At 40.1% G+C, this 16,808-nt stretch overlaps 1 protein-coding gene across 1 annotated transcript; it reads left to right on the top strand.

Annotated features, from left to right (window-relative positions):
• The first annotated feature begins 515 nt into the window (after positions 1–515).
• Positions 516–15,590, top strand: neto2a (neuropilin (NRP) and tolloid (TLL)-like 2a). The gene is made up of 10 exons (XM_077520139.1): positions 516–866; positions 3,604–3,660; positions 3,734–3,877; positions 5,515–5,763; positions 6,808–6,855; positions 6,938–7,065; positions 8,483–8,711; positions 10,253–10,366; positions 11,584–11,714; positions 12,039–15,590. Exons 1-10 carry the CDS (start codon positions 857–859, stop codon positions 12,729–12,731), a joined length of 1,803 nt encoding a protein of 600 aa, XP_077376265.1. The 5' UTR covers positions 516–856; the 3' UTR covers positions 12,732–15,590.
• The last annotated feature ends 1,218 nt before the right edge of the window (positions 15,591–16,808 follow it).

The raw sequence follows: 16,808 nt of genomic DNA, 5'->3' as shown, positions 1-16,808 counted from the left end.
AACTTTCATTGGACAAAATCGCATGGTTTTGTTGAATAGTTTTAATAGTTTAATATTCTTTGATGTTATGTTAGATTTATAGTAAACTTGAAGTCAGAATGACAGTTTGAAGCAAGAACACTGTGACTGCAAGAAAGTTATTATTATTACATTCGTGTATATTCGAGAAAACCACAGTTTATTAATGGCATACGTTAATAAAAATTGTACTTTTGCACCACCCAAAATGTGACTTTTTCCTCACAAATGTAGAACTTAATTCTGCATTTTAAAAAGTACCTACGAAATTAAAAATGACTTCTTACACTTCTACTACTTATAAAACTAGTCCTTTGTGTTTTCTTGGCTAACTGTATTCACGTTATAGTATTTTATTTTGAAAGGGACCAGCCGGAAACTTGGCAGTGCCCGTGTGGTCCGCCTTGACGACGCTGGTCACGCTCGATGTCAGCGACGCCCGCGGCTTTAAATGCTCCTCAAGCGGGCGCAGCTCCTCCTCAGTGCGCCCACGGAATTGGGAGCGGAGCAGACCACATCCTCCTCCTCCTCCTCCTCCTCTTCTTCTTCATCTATTGTTTTTTCCTCTCTCTCTCTCTCTCTCTCACACTCTCTTGCCCGTCTCTTTGGATTTCGACCCGGAACATCTCAGTGGGGATTTCGTCCCAGCTGGAGGTGACATGAGAAGCTCCACTGGACTTTCATCGCGCACACAAGCCGAGGAGGAGCCCCCGGGTGCGGGACACGCGTGATGGATGTACCCCTTTGTAGATGTTTACGAGGCGCTCCTATGAAGATTGACGCGACGGGAGGCTTCTAGTCGGGAAAAAAAAAGGGGAGCGTTTCTGCAGAGGAAATAATGCACAGGGGTGAGAATGGTTTGATTTTTTTCCCCCTTTTTTCCCCCCTATTTGATTGTCAAATAATTACAATTGAAACTTTATTGTAAATAATTAGCTCCATTTTAATGAAGCAACAGTCATATCGAAACAAGACTCCATTTGGAGATCGTGTAAAAAAATAACTAAACCACTCCCTGGATTGATCCACGAAGTAATGTTGCGTGCGAGTTCGGAGGCGTTTGTGCGTGTCGTGCACGAGAAATCGTCTCGTCTTGTGTGTCAGCGTCGTTAACTGCGCCCCACGGGGCTGTTTTGGGGGCGGTTAAAAGGGATTTTGTGCGTAAAATCGCGAATTAAGTGCCCACGATCGTGTACACGCGGTGCTAATTCACACATTCAAATGGCTTGCAAGTGACAGCCAGGTCAGAGTGCGCACGTACTCGCGTTCTGATCTCATTCAAACGCCGCCACTTCATTTCCATGCAACCCGAACGCCACAACCGGCTAAAGCGAGCCGTTTAGTTCCGTTATCGGACGCGGCGCGGACGGGAAATGGGATCGTGTCAACGGCGCACCAGTCTCGCGAAACTGGATGTCCAACGGACCTATACTTCCATAATCGGACAACGCGGCCGAATTTAACGTCATGTCACTGGCGTAACCGGTCTCACACCCGGATGTCCCAAAAAAATACGGATTGAGAGATGGATGGATGGACAGACAGACTGATAATAAATGAATAGATGGTTGTTATGCGGTAGCTGTCTTATTTATTTGAAGGAGGCATTTATTTGAGAGCACGCATTCATAAGCTACCTGCAGCTGGTGTGATAGAAGCTGACGTGCACTGATTGGTCGCTTACTTTCAAAGGGAAATGGAATGCGAACCCCTTTCACACTGTGTCAAATCCGGCTCTCTCCCAGGTTTTTATGCGTGAATGGCAATGATGGGGGGCCAAAGCCAACCCAAGATATTTCTGATATTTTTATATTTAGAGCCGTAATAAGGTATAGGATAGCACCTGTGCGGAAGAGTGTCCCTACAACTATTTTAAAGGCCGGCCTCACGCTTGTTGGTCATCCAATTGATCGAGGGATGCCGCATATGTTGCAAATAGCAGAAAACCACACCAAAAAAAATTCAATGTTAATCATTGAAACCATCAATATTGATCCAGAAACACTTCGGCTATGTTGAAGTGATATTTATTTCTTACATTACACTTCAAATAACGTGATTTCACAAGTGCACATGCACTGAAGCCTCAGCTGGCACCTCCACTAGCTAAACGTAGCCCCTCCCCCCACATAGAAAGATCTTAAAGAGCTTAAATGTGTCCCTTCGTTATTTTAGCGTCTGAGTGTAGACCAAAAGAGGATACATTTTTGCAGGGGATTTTAGTATAACATTTATGCAAAACTTGCGCTATAAACCGATGCAACATGAAGATTGAATCAATAAAACAACCTAAAGCAGCCAAACGGAATAGCATAGTGAAAGAACACGTATGTTGTGTTTTTCTACTTGTTCCCATCCGTCACGTGACTAAAAGTCTTTTCAAATTTGCAATTGCAGCTGCAAGATAATGCTAACATAGTATGTTGAGTTTTAGTAACGTCAGGGATGGGCAACTTCATTGGTGGAGGGACCACAATTTTTTTTTTTTTTTTTTATCAGTGCTTCAGGGGCCCTACAGGACGAAGCACTTCCTGACTAGATATGACAAAAATGCATTTTACTGTAAACATGGAGAAAATATCTGTAAAATACATGCTCTTAATATATTAATTTTTTCATAATACGTTTCTCATTGCATGTATAAAAGTTCCACTATTCTAACTATGCAACAAATGATTTGAAGCAAACAACACAATAACCAAATAGCATGATATTCACCCCCACCCCCCAGTACATAAAAATGAGCATTCAAGGACAGCACAAATCCACCAAACTGCAACTCAACATGAAGTTTGTTCAAATATCAACCCACTCAGTATTTTTAATGCTATTGCAGTATTATTTTTGTCCTGCGCATCATTCCAAATGCGAAAAATATATTTTTGTGTAAGGCCTGGTGTAAGTGCGACTATCCCATGTCTGCCACCTAGTGGTGAATGCTGATATTACAACTTAAAACTACAGTTGATGCGTATTTACAGTTTGGCATCCACAAATGTGCATTTAATTGGATTTTTTTTCTTTTTTTGTTTCATATATATATGTAATTTTTATGTAATATATTTATATTTATTTATATATAAATATTTTTTTTGGGGGGGGGGTTGTTGTTGTTTTGTTTTGGGGGGTTTTTTGTCGTCTGTTCATGGATTATTCACAGATTTACCCCCAGTTTGTTGTGGAATAATATAATACTGAATGTTTATCAGCAATTTTTTTTAAAAGAATTTTGGTGATTTATTAACAAAGTAATTTAATAAATATTTAATTAATCAAGAGTGGCTTCAGCGGAGATAGATTTTAATATTTTTTTCTCTCTCTCGTTCATACTTGGCGCTCAGGCAGCTAGCATGACGTATAGCTCCACCCCCTCAGTCAAAACATTAAACAAATCCGGATGCAGTGACCAACTCAGTGGGCTAAATAAATCTATACTTGTACATATGTGAATAATGTCAATTGATAATGAATATAAAATAAATATACAGTATTATAATATATAATACATCAAAATAAAATTTAAGAACTCCCCTTTATTTCCTTCATATGCATGATGTCATTATTATTATTATTATTATTTCCCAGCGTGGATCCTCCTCGTTCTCATAGAAGAGGGCCTCGCTCTGGCGCAGCGAACGAAAGGTAAGCACGACAAAAAATGATTTGAAATAACATTATAATGGAAATACTTCAACAATCCATTTTCTTTCCAAAGACTCCCTTAGCGACAATGGCGTCCAGAGCCCGAACCAGAATGATTGCGGCACGTGGGTGCGCAACATCAACGGCGGCGTGTTCACGTCGCCAAAGTACCCCGACACGTACCCACCCAACAAGGAGTGCGTCTACATCCTGGAAGGTGAGCCAGGTGCATTGTGGGTAGCTGAACGAGTGCTCGTTACCAGAATGTGTTTATTAAGCATGTTTTGGGGGTGAAAAGAAAGAAACTTTGTTTAACATTGCCAGGGGTTATTATGACGTGTTGTTTTTATGTAAAAACATCTTTCAAATAACCAGTTGTAGAATCATACAGGCGTCTGTGTGCTGTCAGTCCGCGTTCTTCTCCACTTGGTCACTGTACAGCAGCTCAACTTTGCCGCTCATGTGTTCCTTGCACGAAATGATAACGTCACGTTACACCTGAAGAGGGTTCCCCATCCAAACGTGGCTCAATTGCTCCCCCTGTAGAACATAATTGGTATTACAGCTACTCAACTTAGATGGACGCTCTCTGTGCTGTTATTTTCACAAATAGAATGATTGACACCAAACTAATGAATGTGTTATTGACTCAAAAGCTGACTAATAACGATACAGTCAGACGGTGCAACACATATTTGATTTTATTTCATTTATAGAAGAGAAATCAGATCCGGTTTATCAGCATTTTTAGTAACCATTTGAATGTGCATGTTTTATTATTTATTTTGCAAAAAAAACATATTTAAAAAGTACTTCTTGGAATGGATGACCACAACATGGATATGATTTTAAATGAACGCATTTTAAGGTGGTCCCCATCTTGTGAATGTTCTACTTTCCAGAATGATGCCCATCATGTCTCGATTTCAGCTCGGAACACCCCCGCTTTCATGTAGTAATTATTGAAGCCATCACTTCTGTACAAAAATGCAGTATAACATCATGCTACTGTGCCACATCCATTATCTAGAGTATGCTACATGACAAAAAAAATGTATTTAAAAAGACGAGATTTTCAGTGTCCTAATATCATGCGCATATCACGCCATACATTAACCTTGCTCTCGCAAGATGAACTCTCGCGGTATTTGTAAGTTCACTCCGCTGATAACCGCCGTTTCCGAACCGCTGGTGGTTCGGACCAATCACAGTGCGACATTGTGTTTGGAGGCGGGATATGCAACTGTGACAAAACCAGGAAGCCAGCGCCGACGCAGGAGCTAACAAACAAAGCTAACATGGACGAATGGACGCTGAAATTATTAATTGTGTTCTCGCGGAATACTCACCGTTTCCTTGTTGAATGTTGAACAGCGAAGGGCGAGTCGTGCATTTCTAGCTGGTAAGATGTTCGTGCTTTTCTCCCCTTCGGCAAGAACAAACACGAAATTTTCACCCGTGGCCGTGATTGGTTAAAACAAACGTGTACAATGTCGCATCGTCCATTCAGCTCGAATTATTGTACAGAATGTCCCGCCTTTCCCCCCGACGAAATTACTGTGGAGAGGTACTAGCGTATCCATCAGGCTATTGCCAGGTTAGGCATACATGTTTTGCTAGCTAAGCTAACTTGGAACGCTCTGATGGTTTCTCTGAACAACCAATGAAAGTTTGGGAAAATGCTGATGATAATAGAGGCTGAAATATGATTGGACAAAGAAAATCTCGGGAGTTCAGCCATGAGAAATGTTCCAAAAAATATAGACTGTTATTTTAACCGGCATCCATAAAGTGATGAATGTGTCCACGGCTATTGCCCCAACGTGACCTTTTCGTGCCCCCGTGAAAACGCAGCGCTGCCCAGGCAGAGGATCCAGCTGGCGTTCGACAAGAACTACTACATCGAGCCGTCCTTCGAGTGCCGTTTCGACCACATCGAGATCCGCGACGGGCCCTTCGGCTTCTCTCCGCTCATCGACCGGGTGTGCGGGGCCAAGAACCCGGGACTGGTCACCTCCACCGGCCGCTTCATGTGGATCAAGTTCACCAGCGACGAGGAGCTGGAGGGCCTCGGGTTCCGCATCAAGTACACCTTCGTTGCAGGTATAAGGAGGCGCGACGACTGCAATTTTTTTTCAATGCGACGTGACACGAAATCTCTCATCACGTAGCATGAAGTCATGATGTCATCATCTTATTGAACATATTTTAATGCTAAAGGGCCCTTTAACTGCCCCCCCATCCCCACATAATGCTGTGCCTGTTTCAAAATGCTTTCCTAGTTTTAGTATTAGTTTTTTTTCCAAATATAAGGAGTATTTGTTGAGTACAAGATTTTAAAAAATAACTAAGAATAGTGTAGTGTACTAAAGTGAACTACAATTTCCTTAATGACTGTTCGAATTATCGTCTTCCGTATTAAATCGTTTTCAGTGGGGTTTTGTCTGTTTTTATTATTTTAGTTATTTAATTTAATGCATAGTTTTAGTTTATTTTTCGTTGGTTTCAATATTAGTTTTAGAAAAATGTCTATTAGTTGTGTGCAATATTTAAAAAAAAAAAAACCACCATAGGAGCGACGTCATCTGAAGGTGCTTTTCTATTGGCTGCTGCTAGATGATGTCACTTCTGTTTGACACACTTTCAAACGTCTCTATTCCGGCGGTTAATATCAAAATACCGTACTTAAAATCACATTTAAAATCATCCCCAAAGGCTCATGCATTAAATTAATTAACAAAGACTAAAACGAAGGACATTTTTTCTAGTTTTAGTTAGTTTTGTAAACATAAAATGTAGTTTCCGTTAGTTTTCATTTTTTGAAATAAGCATTTTCGTTTTTATTTTATTTCATTAACAAAATTGTTTTTTTGAATTTGAGTTTTTAACTAAAATAACCTTTGCTGGCAACCAGTCTAAGGCGGGGCTCAACTAGCATGAAAAATTGGCCCTGGCATTTTGACTTCGACCAGCTGTACATTTGTACGCACGTGCACGTGCACACACACCAACGCTCGTTGATTTTTACTTGGGTGAATACCAGGGTTATTATAGTTTTGGAATTTTTCATTTTAGTTATGAAGTCATGAAATTGTGACTGTAAATGTACAGTCAACAATGACTTGTATTCTGTCCTCGTTTTTCCAGACCCTGACTTCCATCTGCATGTGGGCGGACTGCTAAACCCGATCCCGGGTAAGATCCTCATCGCTTTTATTTGGAAACGAAAAAGGTCACCCTCATGTCATCATCCTCTGCTGTTGTTTGTCCTCTCCAGACTGTCAGTTTGAGGTGGGCGGCTTCGACGGGGTCATTCGCTCCAGCCAGGTGGACGAAGCCAAGCGGGTCAAGCCGGGAGACGCCCTGGACTGCATCTGGACCATCAGGGCCCCACCTCAGTCCAAGGTCTGTACGCGTCTGCCAACCTGTCCGCCCATTCGCATTCGCACATCATCACCACAAGCTGTTTTTGTTTCAAGTATTCTTGGTTTAGCATCTCTTTTCCTACATTTGATCTTTTTTTTTGTGTGTGTATTTCATCCACTTTTAAGTGAGTTGACGTGTAAAAAAAAAAGAAAAGACTCACAGGCGAGGCGAGCGTCGCCGCCCCTGGAGAATAAATGAATCTCGGTCCAGCACGGCTCACCTCCGCCGCCACGCGACGACGACGACACAAATTCATGCACATCTGATTAAGTTACATGAGTGGTCGCACGCCACGCTTGCCGTGTTTAAGCGTGGGCCACAGAAGCCTGCTGGCACGTCATTACGAGTAACTTCATTTAAGTACACTCATGAACATGGAAGGAAAAACATTGTCATTCTACAGAAGTGGAAGGAGAAGGGCCGGGCGGGCCACAAATAGTGTATATGCATACAATATACGGCAATGTAATTGACAGGCAATGAAATACACTAAGGTGGAAAAAATATATATATATTTTTTTTCCTTTTTTTGAAACCCCCAAAAATTATTTAAGAAAAAGTTGAGTTTTGTTTTTTAAATTAGGTAGTTTTAATAGTTTTTAGGGTGGTTCTATTATTTTTTATTAGTTTTAGTTTTTTAATAAATGCTTATTTGTATTTTAGTTTAAGTTAGTTTCAGTATTTATTTTATTTTATTTTTTATTTTTTTAAATGTGTATTACTTGTGCGCAACATATAAAAAAGCACCATGATAGAGACGTCATCTGAAGGTGCTTTTCTATTGGCTGCTGCTAGATGACGTCACTTCTGTGTGACATACTTTCAAACGTCCTTTTTCTGGTTAATATCAAAATAAATCTTCCTTAAAATCATATTTAAAATCATCCCCAATGTCTCATGCATTAAATTAATTATCAAAGACTAAAATGAAGGACATTTTTTCTGTAATTATAGTTTTAGTTAGTTTTGTAAACATAAAATGTAGTCTCAGTTTTCTTTTTTCTTTTTTTCTTTTTTTAATAAAAAGCATTTTCATTTTTATTTTATTTTTTTAAGGAAATTGTTTTTTGAATTTTAGTATGTTTTTTCATTAGTTATAGTTAACTAAAATAACCTTGGTGAATACGCAAAACCATAAGTGCCGAACCACGAGTTTGTGGGGGTTGATTCTATAACTGATATCCACTGAAATGCATTGAAAACAAAAATGTTTTTTGCCCCAAATTCTTGGAAAAAAAAAAAAAGACACTGATAAACATTCAATATATTTTCTACAAAAATAGGAAGGGGAACGGAGTGAACCCTCTCCTCTCAAAAATATTTTTTTTAAATACTGATTTAAAAAAAAATAATAATTTTTGCGAAAATGTAAAACCACGTCCGCCTGCGTGTGCAGATCTACCTGCGTTTCATCGAGTACCAGATGGAGCACTCCAACGAGTGCAAGAAGAACTTTGTGGCCATCTACGACGGCAGCAGCGCCATCGAGAACCTGAAGGCCAAGTTCTGCAGCACGGTGGCCAACGACGTCATGCTGGAGAACGGCGTGGGCGTCGTGCGCATGTGGGCCGACGAGAAGAGCCGACTCAGCCGCTTCCGCTTGCTCTTCACCTCCTTCGTCGACCGTGAGTGCACCTTCGTCCTCTCCACCGCATTCACCCGTCCGTCAATTGAGTTGCAATTCAGGAAGATAAGTGGCGGTCACATGTTAAAAAAAGTTAGATAATGAAGTAAGATAAAAATGAGAGGTGGGGGGCGCGGATGTAGCATCCAAAGAGCAAAAAAAAAAATCATCTAATACACTCACAGAAATATTTAATTAAGCCTAACATTTATGTCATTTTATTACATGACAAATTCCCATTTAGTCTTTTTGTATAATTTTAATTTTATTACATGACAATAAATGACAAAAAAAAAATGACAATGGAAAAAAAATGAAAATGGGAAAAAAAGGAAAAATGACAAAATGACAAAAAAAAAAGACCAAAAAAAGACAAAAACTGACATTTAATTTTGTTACATGACAAATTCCCATTTAGTCTTTTTGTATAACTTTAATTTTATTACATGACAATAAATGACACAAAAAAAATGACAATGGAAAAAAAATGAAAATGGGAAAAAAAAGGAAAAATGAAAAAATGACAAAAAAATGACCAAAAAAAAGAGAAAAACTGACATATTTAATTTTATTACATGACAAATTCCCTTTTACTTTTTTAATATAATTGTAATAAAAACCTACCAAATAAAATTACGTAATATATATTCATTAGTGTAATAAAGCCTATGATTTGAAATGCATAATCCTCAGATTTATGTATTTGGTATTAATAAAGTATAAGTAATAATGAGTGTATTTATTTAAAATATATAAAGTGTATTATTTGAATTGCATAATAATCAGGTTATCTATACAAGATGATTAGCATATACTTGTTTGAATTACATTTTATTTATCTTTATATAATACACCAATTTAGGGGTGTCAGATGATTACAATTTTTGATCGGAATTAATCACATTACTTCAATAGTTAACTCACAATTAATCACACATTTTATATCTCTTCTAAATGTACAATAAAATGGGCAATAAAATATTTTCATACTCTAACATAAAAGTGGAAAAAAAATGTTAAAATAATGTAAATATGGCTGCATATTTTAATCATTGATACAGTAATTTCATAATAATTCATAAAATTGAGTTAAAATTTTAAAGATGTACTTACTGTAAAAAAAAAAAAAATTAAAAAAAGTGGGATATAGATTTGTGTTGGGGTGATTGTTCTGCCATTAGATGGCATAATTGCATTTGTTAGACACTGATGACAGCTCAGTGCATTTTTCTTTTCATGTTAAGAGCTATCTAATCTTTAATATGAAGTAACTTGTGAAATTCTAAAGATTTTTAAAAATTGTAAAATGCAAACCGACCCCAGTATCCACAAGTATATGCATTATTATTAAATGTATTATGTGGTGAACCAGCTCAGTCATGTCAGCCTGGCAGCTGCTTAATGATGCCTGCTGCTGGTGTGCTCGCCATTAGAGCGCCAGTGTTTGCTATTGTTGTTTTCATTACCGTCAAAATGGCTGCCGGACCTTTTCGCGCCGTGCGCAGGTTATTTTTAAATCATGTTTCTGTCTCTCGCCTGCAGCCCCGTGCTCGGCCAACACCTTCTTCTGCCACAGCAATATGTGCATCAACAACTCGCTGGTGTGCAACGGTGTCCAGAACTGCGTCTACCCGTGGGATGAAAATCACTGCAAGGGTACGAGCATTTGGCAACACTCGGGGCATGTTTGTCCAAATGTTATGAAAGGTCTCGACTTGACTTTTAGACTTGTCTTGCCGATTTATGTTTTTAAATCTGAATTTTCAAGAAGGTGACATTTTTAACACACGTGCTCCCAAAAACGTATAAAAACGTTCTACAGTATTATGCTAGAGCATACTGAAGGCTTTGATGCAGCCTCTGAACTTCAGAGAACTGTTGAAGAAGTGGTAGTTATTACAAAAACGGGCCAGCAGGTGGCAGCAGAGTGTAAGAGATCAACCAGGGCCATGTTGCAAAAAGCTCCTTTCCCCAATGTTTTAAACGGATTCGTGAATATTGATGAAACTTAGCTATATTCTATTGCTAATTGCTGCAAAACTGAAACAGATACAAATATATATTTTTTCCTGATGAAACAAGAGACTCCAATCTTTATTTTGGTAGGTTCCATGTTTCTATAGCAATAGAACCCAATAGTCTGTGTGCAGTCAAAATCCAGTAAAACCGCCGGGAGCGAAGGGGGTTGCTTCAGTGAAAATGCAAGTGAATGAGTTAAGAAAGACGTCAAGTCAAGTCATCTTTATTGGTTAAAGCTGCATTCGAGGGTGTCGGAAGTCGGACTTTTCCGAGTTCAAACCAGGAAGTATGTACGGGAACACCCCCTTGAACTCGGAAATTCCACTTGCGAAGTCGGAAAAAAAAACAAGGACCCCGACTTCACCGACGGACTACAAGTGACGTCACTCTACAAATGGCGACCACCGACCGTGAATGGTAAAACACAATTTACTTGAGTAAAAAAATAGATAGCTGTCTTCGTTCATAAATATTCGACATAACTTCACGTAACATAACATATGTGACAGTTACGCTGGTATCTCCCTGGATGAAATTATACGGTGAACTACTGAACTATATGGAATGCTTATGATATAAAGATAAAAACAATAAATGAAGCAAAATTACAAGGTAAATTTGCTGGAGGTCAAAATGAGTTTTAAGAACCAAAATAAAAAACAATTCACCACTATCCGCCATTTTGAAATGCTTTCAGGTTGGAACAGGGAAAAAACAACTCGGATATATCCGACTTCTGACCATCCTTGATTGTAGCATAAGATTTGAGACTTTTGACGTTCACATATGTGACTTTTCCCCATCCTTGCCCCCCCCCCCCCCCCCCCCCCCGCCCCCCACACACACATTTTTAGAGAGGAGATCCAGCGGTCTCTTCCACCAGATCACCAAGACCCACGGCACAGTCATCGGTGTCTCATCTGGGATCGTTCTGGTTCTTCTCATCATTTCCATCCTGGTCCAGATGAAGCAGCCCCGGAAAAAGGTAAGTGGGATCAGATGGGTTCCCAAATTTGAGTGGAGAGGCTGCAGTGTGCATGCCAGACCACTAGTGGGCACTGTAGCACTGTAACACCAAATAATTCACATGTGTATATATATATATATATATATATATATATATATATATATATATATATATATATATATATTTTTTAACAGTTAAAAATGGCTCAATTTCCGGACTTGCGGGAATCTCTGCAGAGTCTAATAATTTTGATTCTCTGGCTCAAGTTTAGTCTAGTCTAACTCATCCATGTCCCTGACCAGGAAATTTTCAGTGCTCAAACACAGGTATGTGTTTTCCCAGGTGGTCGCCCGCCGACCCGGTGTCTTCAACAAAGCGGGTCTCCAAGAGGTCTTCGACCCGCCACACTACGAGCTCTTCTCCCTGCGCGACAAGGAGATGTCGTCGGACCTGGCCGACTTGTCCGAGGAGCTGGACAGCTTCCACAAGGTTCGGCGCTCGTCCACCATGTCGCGCTGCGTACACGAGCACCACTGCGGCTCGCAGGGGTCCGTGGGGACGGGCGGAGGGGGCGGAGGCAGCATGAAGCACAGCCGCACCACGCTGAGCTCCATGGAGCTGTCCTACCACAACGACTTCTCCAAGCCGCCGCCCATGAAGACCTTCAACTCCACCGGCACCTACAAGAAGAGCTGCTACGGCTACAAGCAGCACGCGCAGACTCACGACTGCGACCAGCAGGTCATCGAGGACCGCGTCACCGAGGAGATACCCTGCGAGATCTACAACCGAGGCGGAGGGGCCACGGGCGGCGTGGGCCTGGGAGGGGCGGTGGGCATCACGGGGGGAGTGGCCATGGCTGGAGGTATGGGGATGGCGGGGGGAGTGGCCATGGCCGGGCCCAGCGGCATCGCCGGGGGAATCGGCGGCGGGCTGGGCGGAGCCTGCGGCACGCTCACCATGCGTGGCAGCAGCGCCCGGAACAGCACCTCCGTGGTGGACCCACAACAGCGCTCCATGTCTATGGACTTCTAGAAGAAGACTCCTGCATCTGTGGGATTGGAAAACTGCAATGAAGGAACCAGAACAGAATCCCAGTGGTCAAGGATGAACAGCGCTCCATGTCCATGGACTTCTGGAAGAGGAATCTTCCCTCTGTGGGGTTGCAAAACCGGGATCAATGAAGCAGAACTGAACCTGATTGGTCAACCACAAAAAGCGCTCCATGTCCATGGACTTCTAGAAGAAGTATCTGCCATCTTGAAATTGCAATGAAGGAACCGGAACAGAATCTCAGTGGTCAAGTACCAACAGCGCTCCGCGTCCATGGACTTCCAAAAAAGGAATCTTCCCTTTGTGGAGTTAGAAAAACTGAATCAAGGAAGCAGAACTGAAGCTGAGTGGTCGGGTCAACCACCAACAGTGCTCCATGTTCTTGGACTTCTAGAAGGAGAATTTTCCATCCGTGGGTTGGAAAACTGCGATGAACGAATCAGAACAGAATCTCAGCCTAACAGTGCTCCATGTCCATGGACTTCTGGAAAAGGATTCTTCCCTCTGTGGGGTTGCAAAACCGGGATCAAGGAAGTAGAACTGAACCTGAGTGGTCGACCACCAACAGCGCTCCATATCCATGGACTTCTAAGACGAGAATTTTCTCACCTTTGGATGGCAAAACCTCTTTCAAGGAATCAGAACAAACGAAGACGGTCTGAATTCAGAGCTGCATGCAGACACTCGATTGGACCAAGTAAGAAAAACCCATCGAGAAACTTTCAGAACTTTTTACATCAGTTCGCCTGCCAATCACAGATATAAGAGATATATAAATGTATATGTAAATATATAGCGTGTCTTCAAATAATTTATTTGACTTTTTTTTTTTCTTTTTTTTTTTTTTGGTGCGTGTTCCTTCACCGTCGCAGCAAGGATCTGTTTGCCTTGTGACATGGTGGGATTTGATTGGACCTCCAAAGTTGTCCACCAGGTCTGTGTTATTGTTTTACCCACGTAGATTAGTCCAAAGACTCTTTCATACACCAATAGTTCAAGTTGTCTGGTCCCAATCACAATCACCTGGTCTGTTTCTCCTGTCAAGTTGGGTTGCATCACAACAAACCATGTGACGCCGCTCTTTTCACTTGTTGGTCGCAGGAATGTAACCAGAAAGTATTTCTGGCCATAGGGTACTGTTGGACAATCTAGTACACAAGTAAATAGTGAAGTGCACTTTAATTAAGGTGGCTAAAGCAAAGACTTGACCAGGAAGTCGGCAATCACCTCTGTTGTCTGTGAGACATGATGATATTCTCCAAACCTGATTGGTCCGCAACCAGACCGCGCTAGAGTTCATTCCGAAACGTTCATTTTTTTTTACCCAGAGGTCTCGGATCGATTGCTTTTGTTGCTTTACAACCTGCCCATGCCAGAGTTCATGTAGAACAGTTTGGTTTGTTCTCTGTGGTCTTGGTTTTGTCCACAATCCATTTCCATTCGTGTGTCACACAACTCAGAACAATTACCACACGAATGTGGAACACAATCTAAAATTCCAATCAAAGGGACCAAAGTGTGATGTGGTTGATTTTGGTCTGCACACAAAATCAGTTACTGCAGGATTTCACGAAGTTCTTATGGAACCGTTCAATTCATTCTACGTGGTCTGAGATCTGTTGGTTTGGTCCACACCAGAATTCAGTTAAAGTGATCATGACTGACTAAACTGGTTATTTAAAATGGACCAAAGTGTGAAAGAACCCCAACAAGTGGTCGTCTGTTTGCTTTGATCCACACCTGATTTTGTTTTTAGTGTGTCCAAATGAACCGCAGTAGGGGGTCAACGACCTGGAGTACAATTAACAACCGACAAGGTATGGAGGATCAAAACTGCCAAAATTAAAAATAAATAAATAAATAAATGGCTAAAAGTGAAAATAAAAATGGAAATAAAAAATATACTTTGAAAATTATATCCCAAAAAATATCAATGGAAATAAAAAAAGCAAAAAAATATATATATACCATATATATATATATAAATAAATAAATACATTTGTATTTAATTTTTGAATTATATATTTTTTTATATCAGTTTTTATTTTAACTTTTAGTTATTTATTTATTTACTCATGTATTTATTTAGTCATTTATTTATTTTTAGTTTTGGGCCGTACTGACAAGTTGAAATGTTATTTAAATGAGGAGGTGGTCCTGTGAAAATAAAAACAGATATAAAAAATATAATTCAAAAATTAAATACACATGTATTTATTTATATACTTTTTTCTCTTTTTGGTTCTATTTATATATGTATATTTTTTGTGGATATAATTTTAGAATTATATTTTTTAATATCCATTTATATTTTCACTTTTAGTCATTTATTTATTTATTTAGTTAGTTATTTTTTTTAATTGTGACAGTTTTGGTCCTCAAAAAATATATATATATAACAAGGTCTGTTTTGGCTGGTTTTGCAGTGCTGTGACTCACTGGTGCCTCCGAAGGAACAGAGTGGGATTACAAGACACGTCCGCGTATCCTCTTGTACGTTTTCAGCAGCGCTGCTACTGGACTCGCTGGATCCATTAAGGTCATGATGACAGTACTCGCGATGGAGTATAACATGCTTTGGCCTTTGTCGAAATAGCAGCCCTGCTTACCTCACGCGCACACATGCAGACATAACGCCTATTAGCTCCGTCTCGCCACGGGAAGAGCACACCAAGAGACTTATTTTGGTAAGAGGAAAGTGTTTTTATTTTTTTGGATTCTCCTTGTGAAATGTAAAACAAGCACAACTTCCCCCAGAGAGACGACTATGATGATGATGATGATGACTTAACCACTATGTATGATTTCATTCTGTTGGATTAAAAGAGAATCTACTCACCAGCCTGGGGAGCCTCATTGTACAGTTCATTAAAAAGTGGAAAATAAATGCCTCACCCCAAAATTGGACCCTATTTTTTCCCCTTCAGCATATGTGTCATCTCACCATTTTATCACTGTGTTGCGAACAAAAAAAAAAAAAGCAGCCAATTTCCTTTGTGTATGTTTTAAAAGACAGTCTACCGCCTCGGTAGGTGCTGCTGTTTTGGTTAACAATTGAACGCCCTCATCTAGTCACCAAGATAATTACAATTACAAGGCAGGCATCTACTTGAGGGAGGCATTTATTTTTTTTATTTTTTTACATATATTAGTGGAATTTTTTATTGGAATGATATAAAATATATATTATCAGACATTATGATAAAAAAATAATAATTGCTTGTACAAATAAAGGCCCGCGTGAGCCCTAATAGATCCCTGACACTCTTTGTAGTTATGCACATATTATGTGAAGATTATATTTGGTTCAAAATATGTATTTTCTTTAACGTTGACATGAATTAAGGGCAATGGACACACACGGCTGCATTAGTCAGACTGCTGCTCGCTGACAAATGTGCACTCTGCCTCCCCTTCGCCGCCTGCCATCATGCATTTGTCCTCTGTTGCGCTCCGGGCGCATCTCTTAAACATGTCACCTTCACAAACACGTTAGTCTTTGCTCAGATGTTCTGCCTCTCTTGCCGTGACGCACATGCAGCCCTAAAATAGAACGAACCGTCCTGCCTGCCCAGACATGAGAGCTCATCATCACAGTGACTTGTTGGTTCTGGGCGGTGTAATGTAAATATCAGGTTTGTAGTAGTGTTAATTTCGTCAACGAAAACTAAACAAAATTTTTTTCGTCAACACACATTTTTCACCGGACTAAAACTAGACTAAAACCGTCATTAATAAACAATAAGTGGGACTAAATCAGTATGCATTTTCGTCGACGAAAACGAGAGGAAAATGTACTTCACTTAATAAAAACTAGACTAAAATCAATGGCCATTTTAGTTCATAAGCAAAGACGGGACAAAAGTGATGAACATTTTGTCTCTGCTAATCTGTCACTGTGACAGACCCCGTTTCAAATTAGCAGCTAATGAGAGCAACATCCACAAACACATGAGGCAAACATGAGGTGGATTCACAGTGTAAGGTTAAAAAAAAGTCAATTATAGTTATAACATAACTTTAATCCAAGGGCTATAACCTTCCCAACAATAAAGTTAA

The sequence above is a fragment of the Festucalex cinctus genome, chromosome 4, assembly GCF_051991245.1.
Source record: "Festucalex cinctus isolate MCC-2025b chromosome 4, RoL_Fcin_1.0, whole genome shotgun sequence".
NCBI classification, from domain to species: domain Eukaryota; kingdom Metazoa; phylum Chordata; class Actinopteri; order Syngnathiformes; family Syngnathidae; genus Festucalex; species Festucalex cinctus.
The sequence above is the reverse complement of the archived record's forward strand: the minus strand, read 5'-3'. Positions and strand labels throughout refer to the sequence as shown.

Coding starts and splice junctions, on each gene's coding strand:
- neto2a (XM_077520139.1), top strand. Junction 3,661..3,733: donor TCTGGCGCAGCGAACGAAAG/GTAAGCACGACA, acceptor TTCTTTCCAAAG/ACTCCCTTAGCGACAATGGC. Junction 10,367..11,583: donor GGATGAAAATCACTGCAAGG/GTACGAGCATTT, acceptor ACACATTTTTAG/AGAGGAGATCCAGCGGTCTC.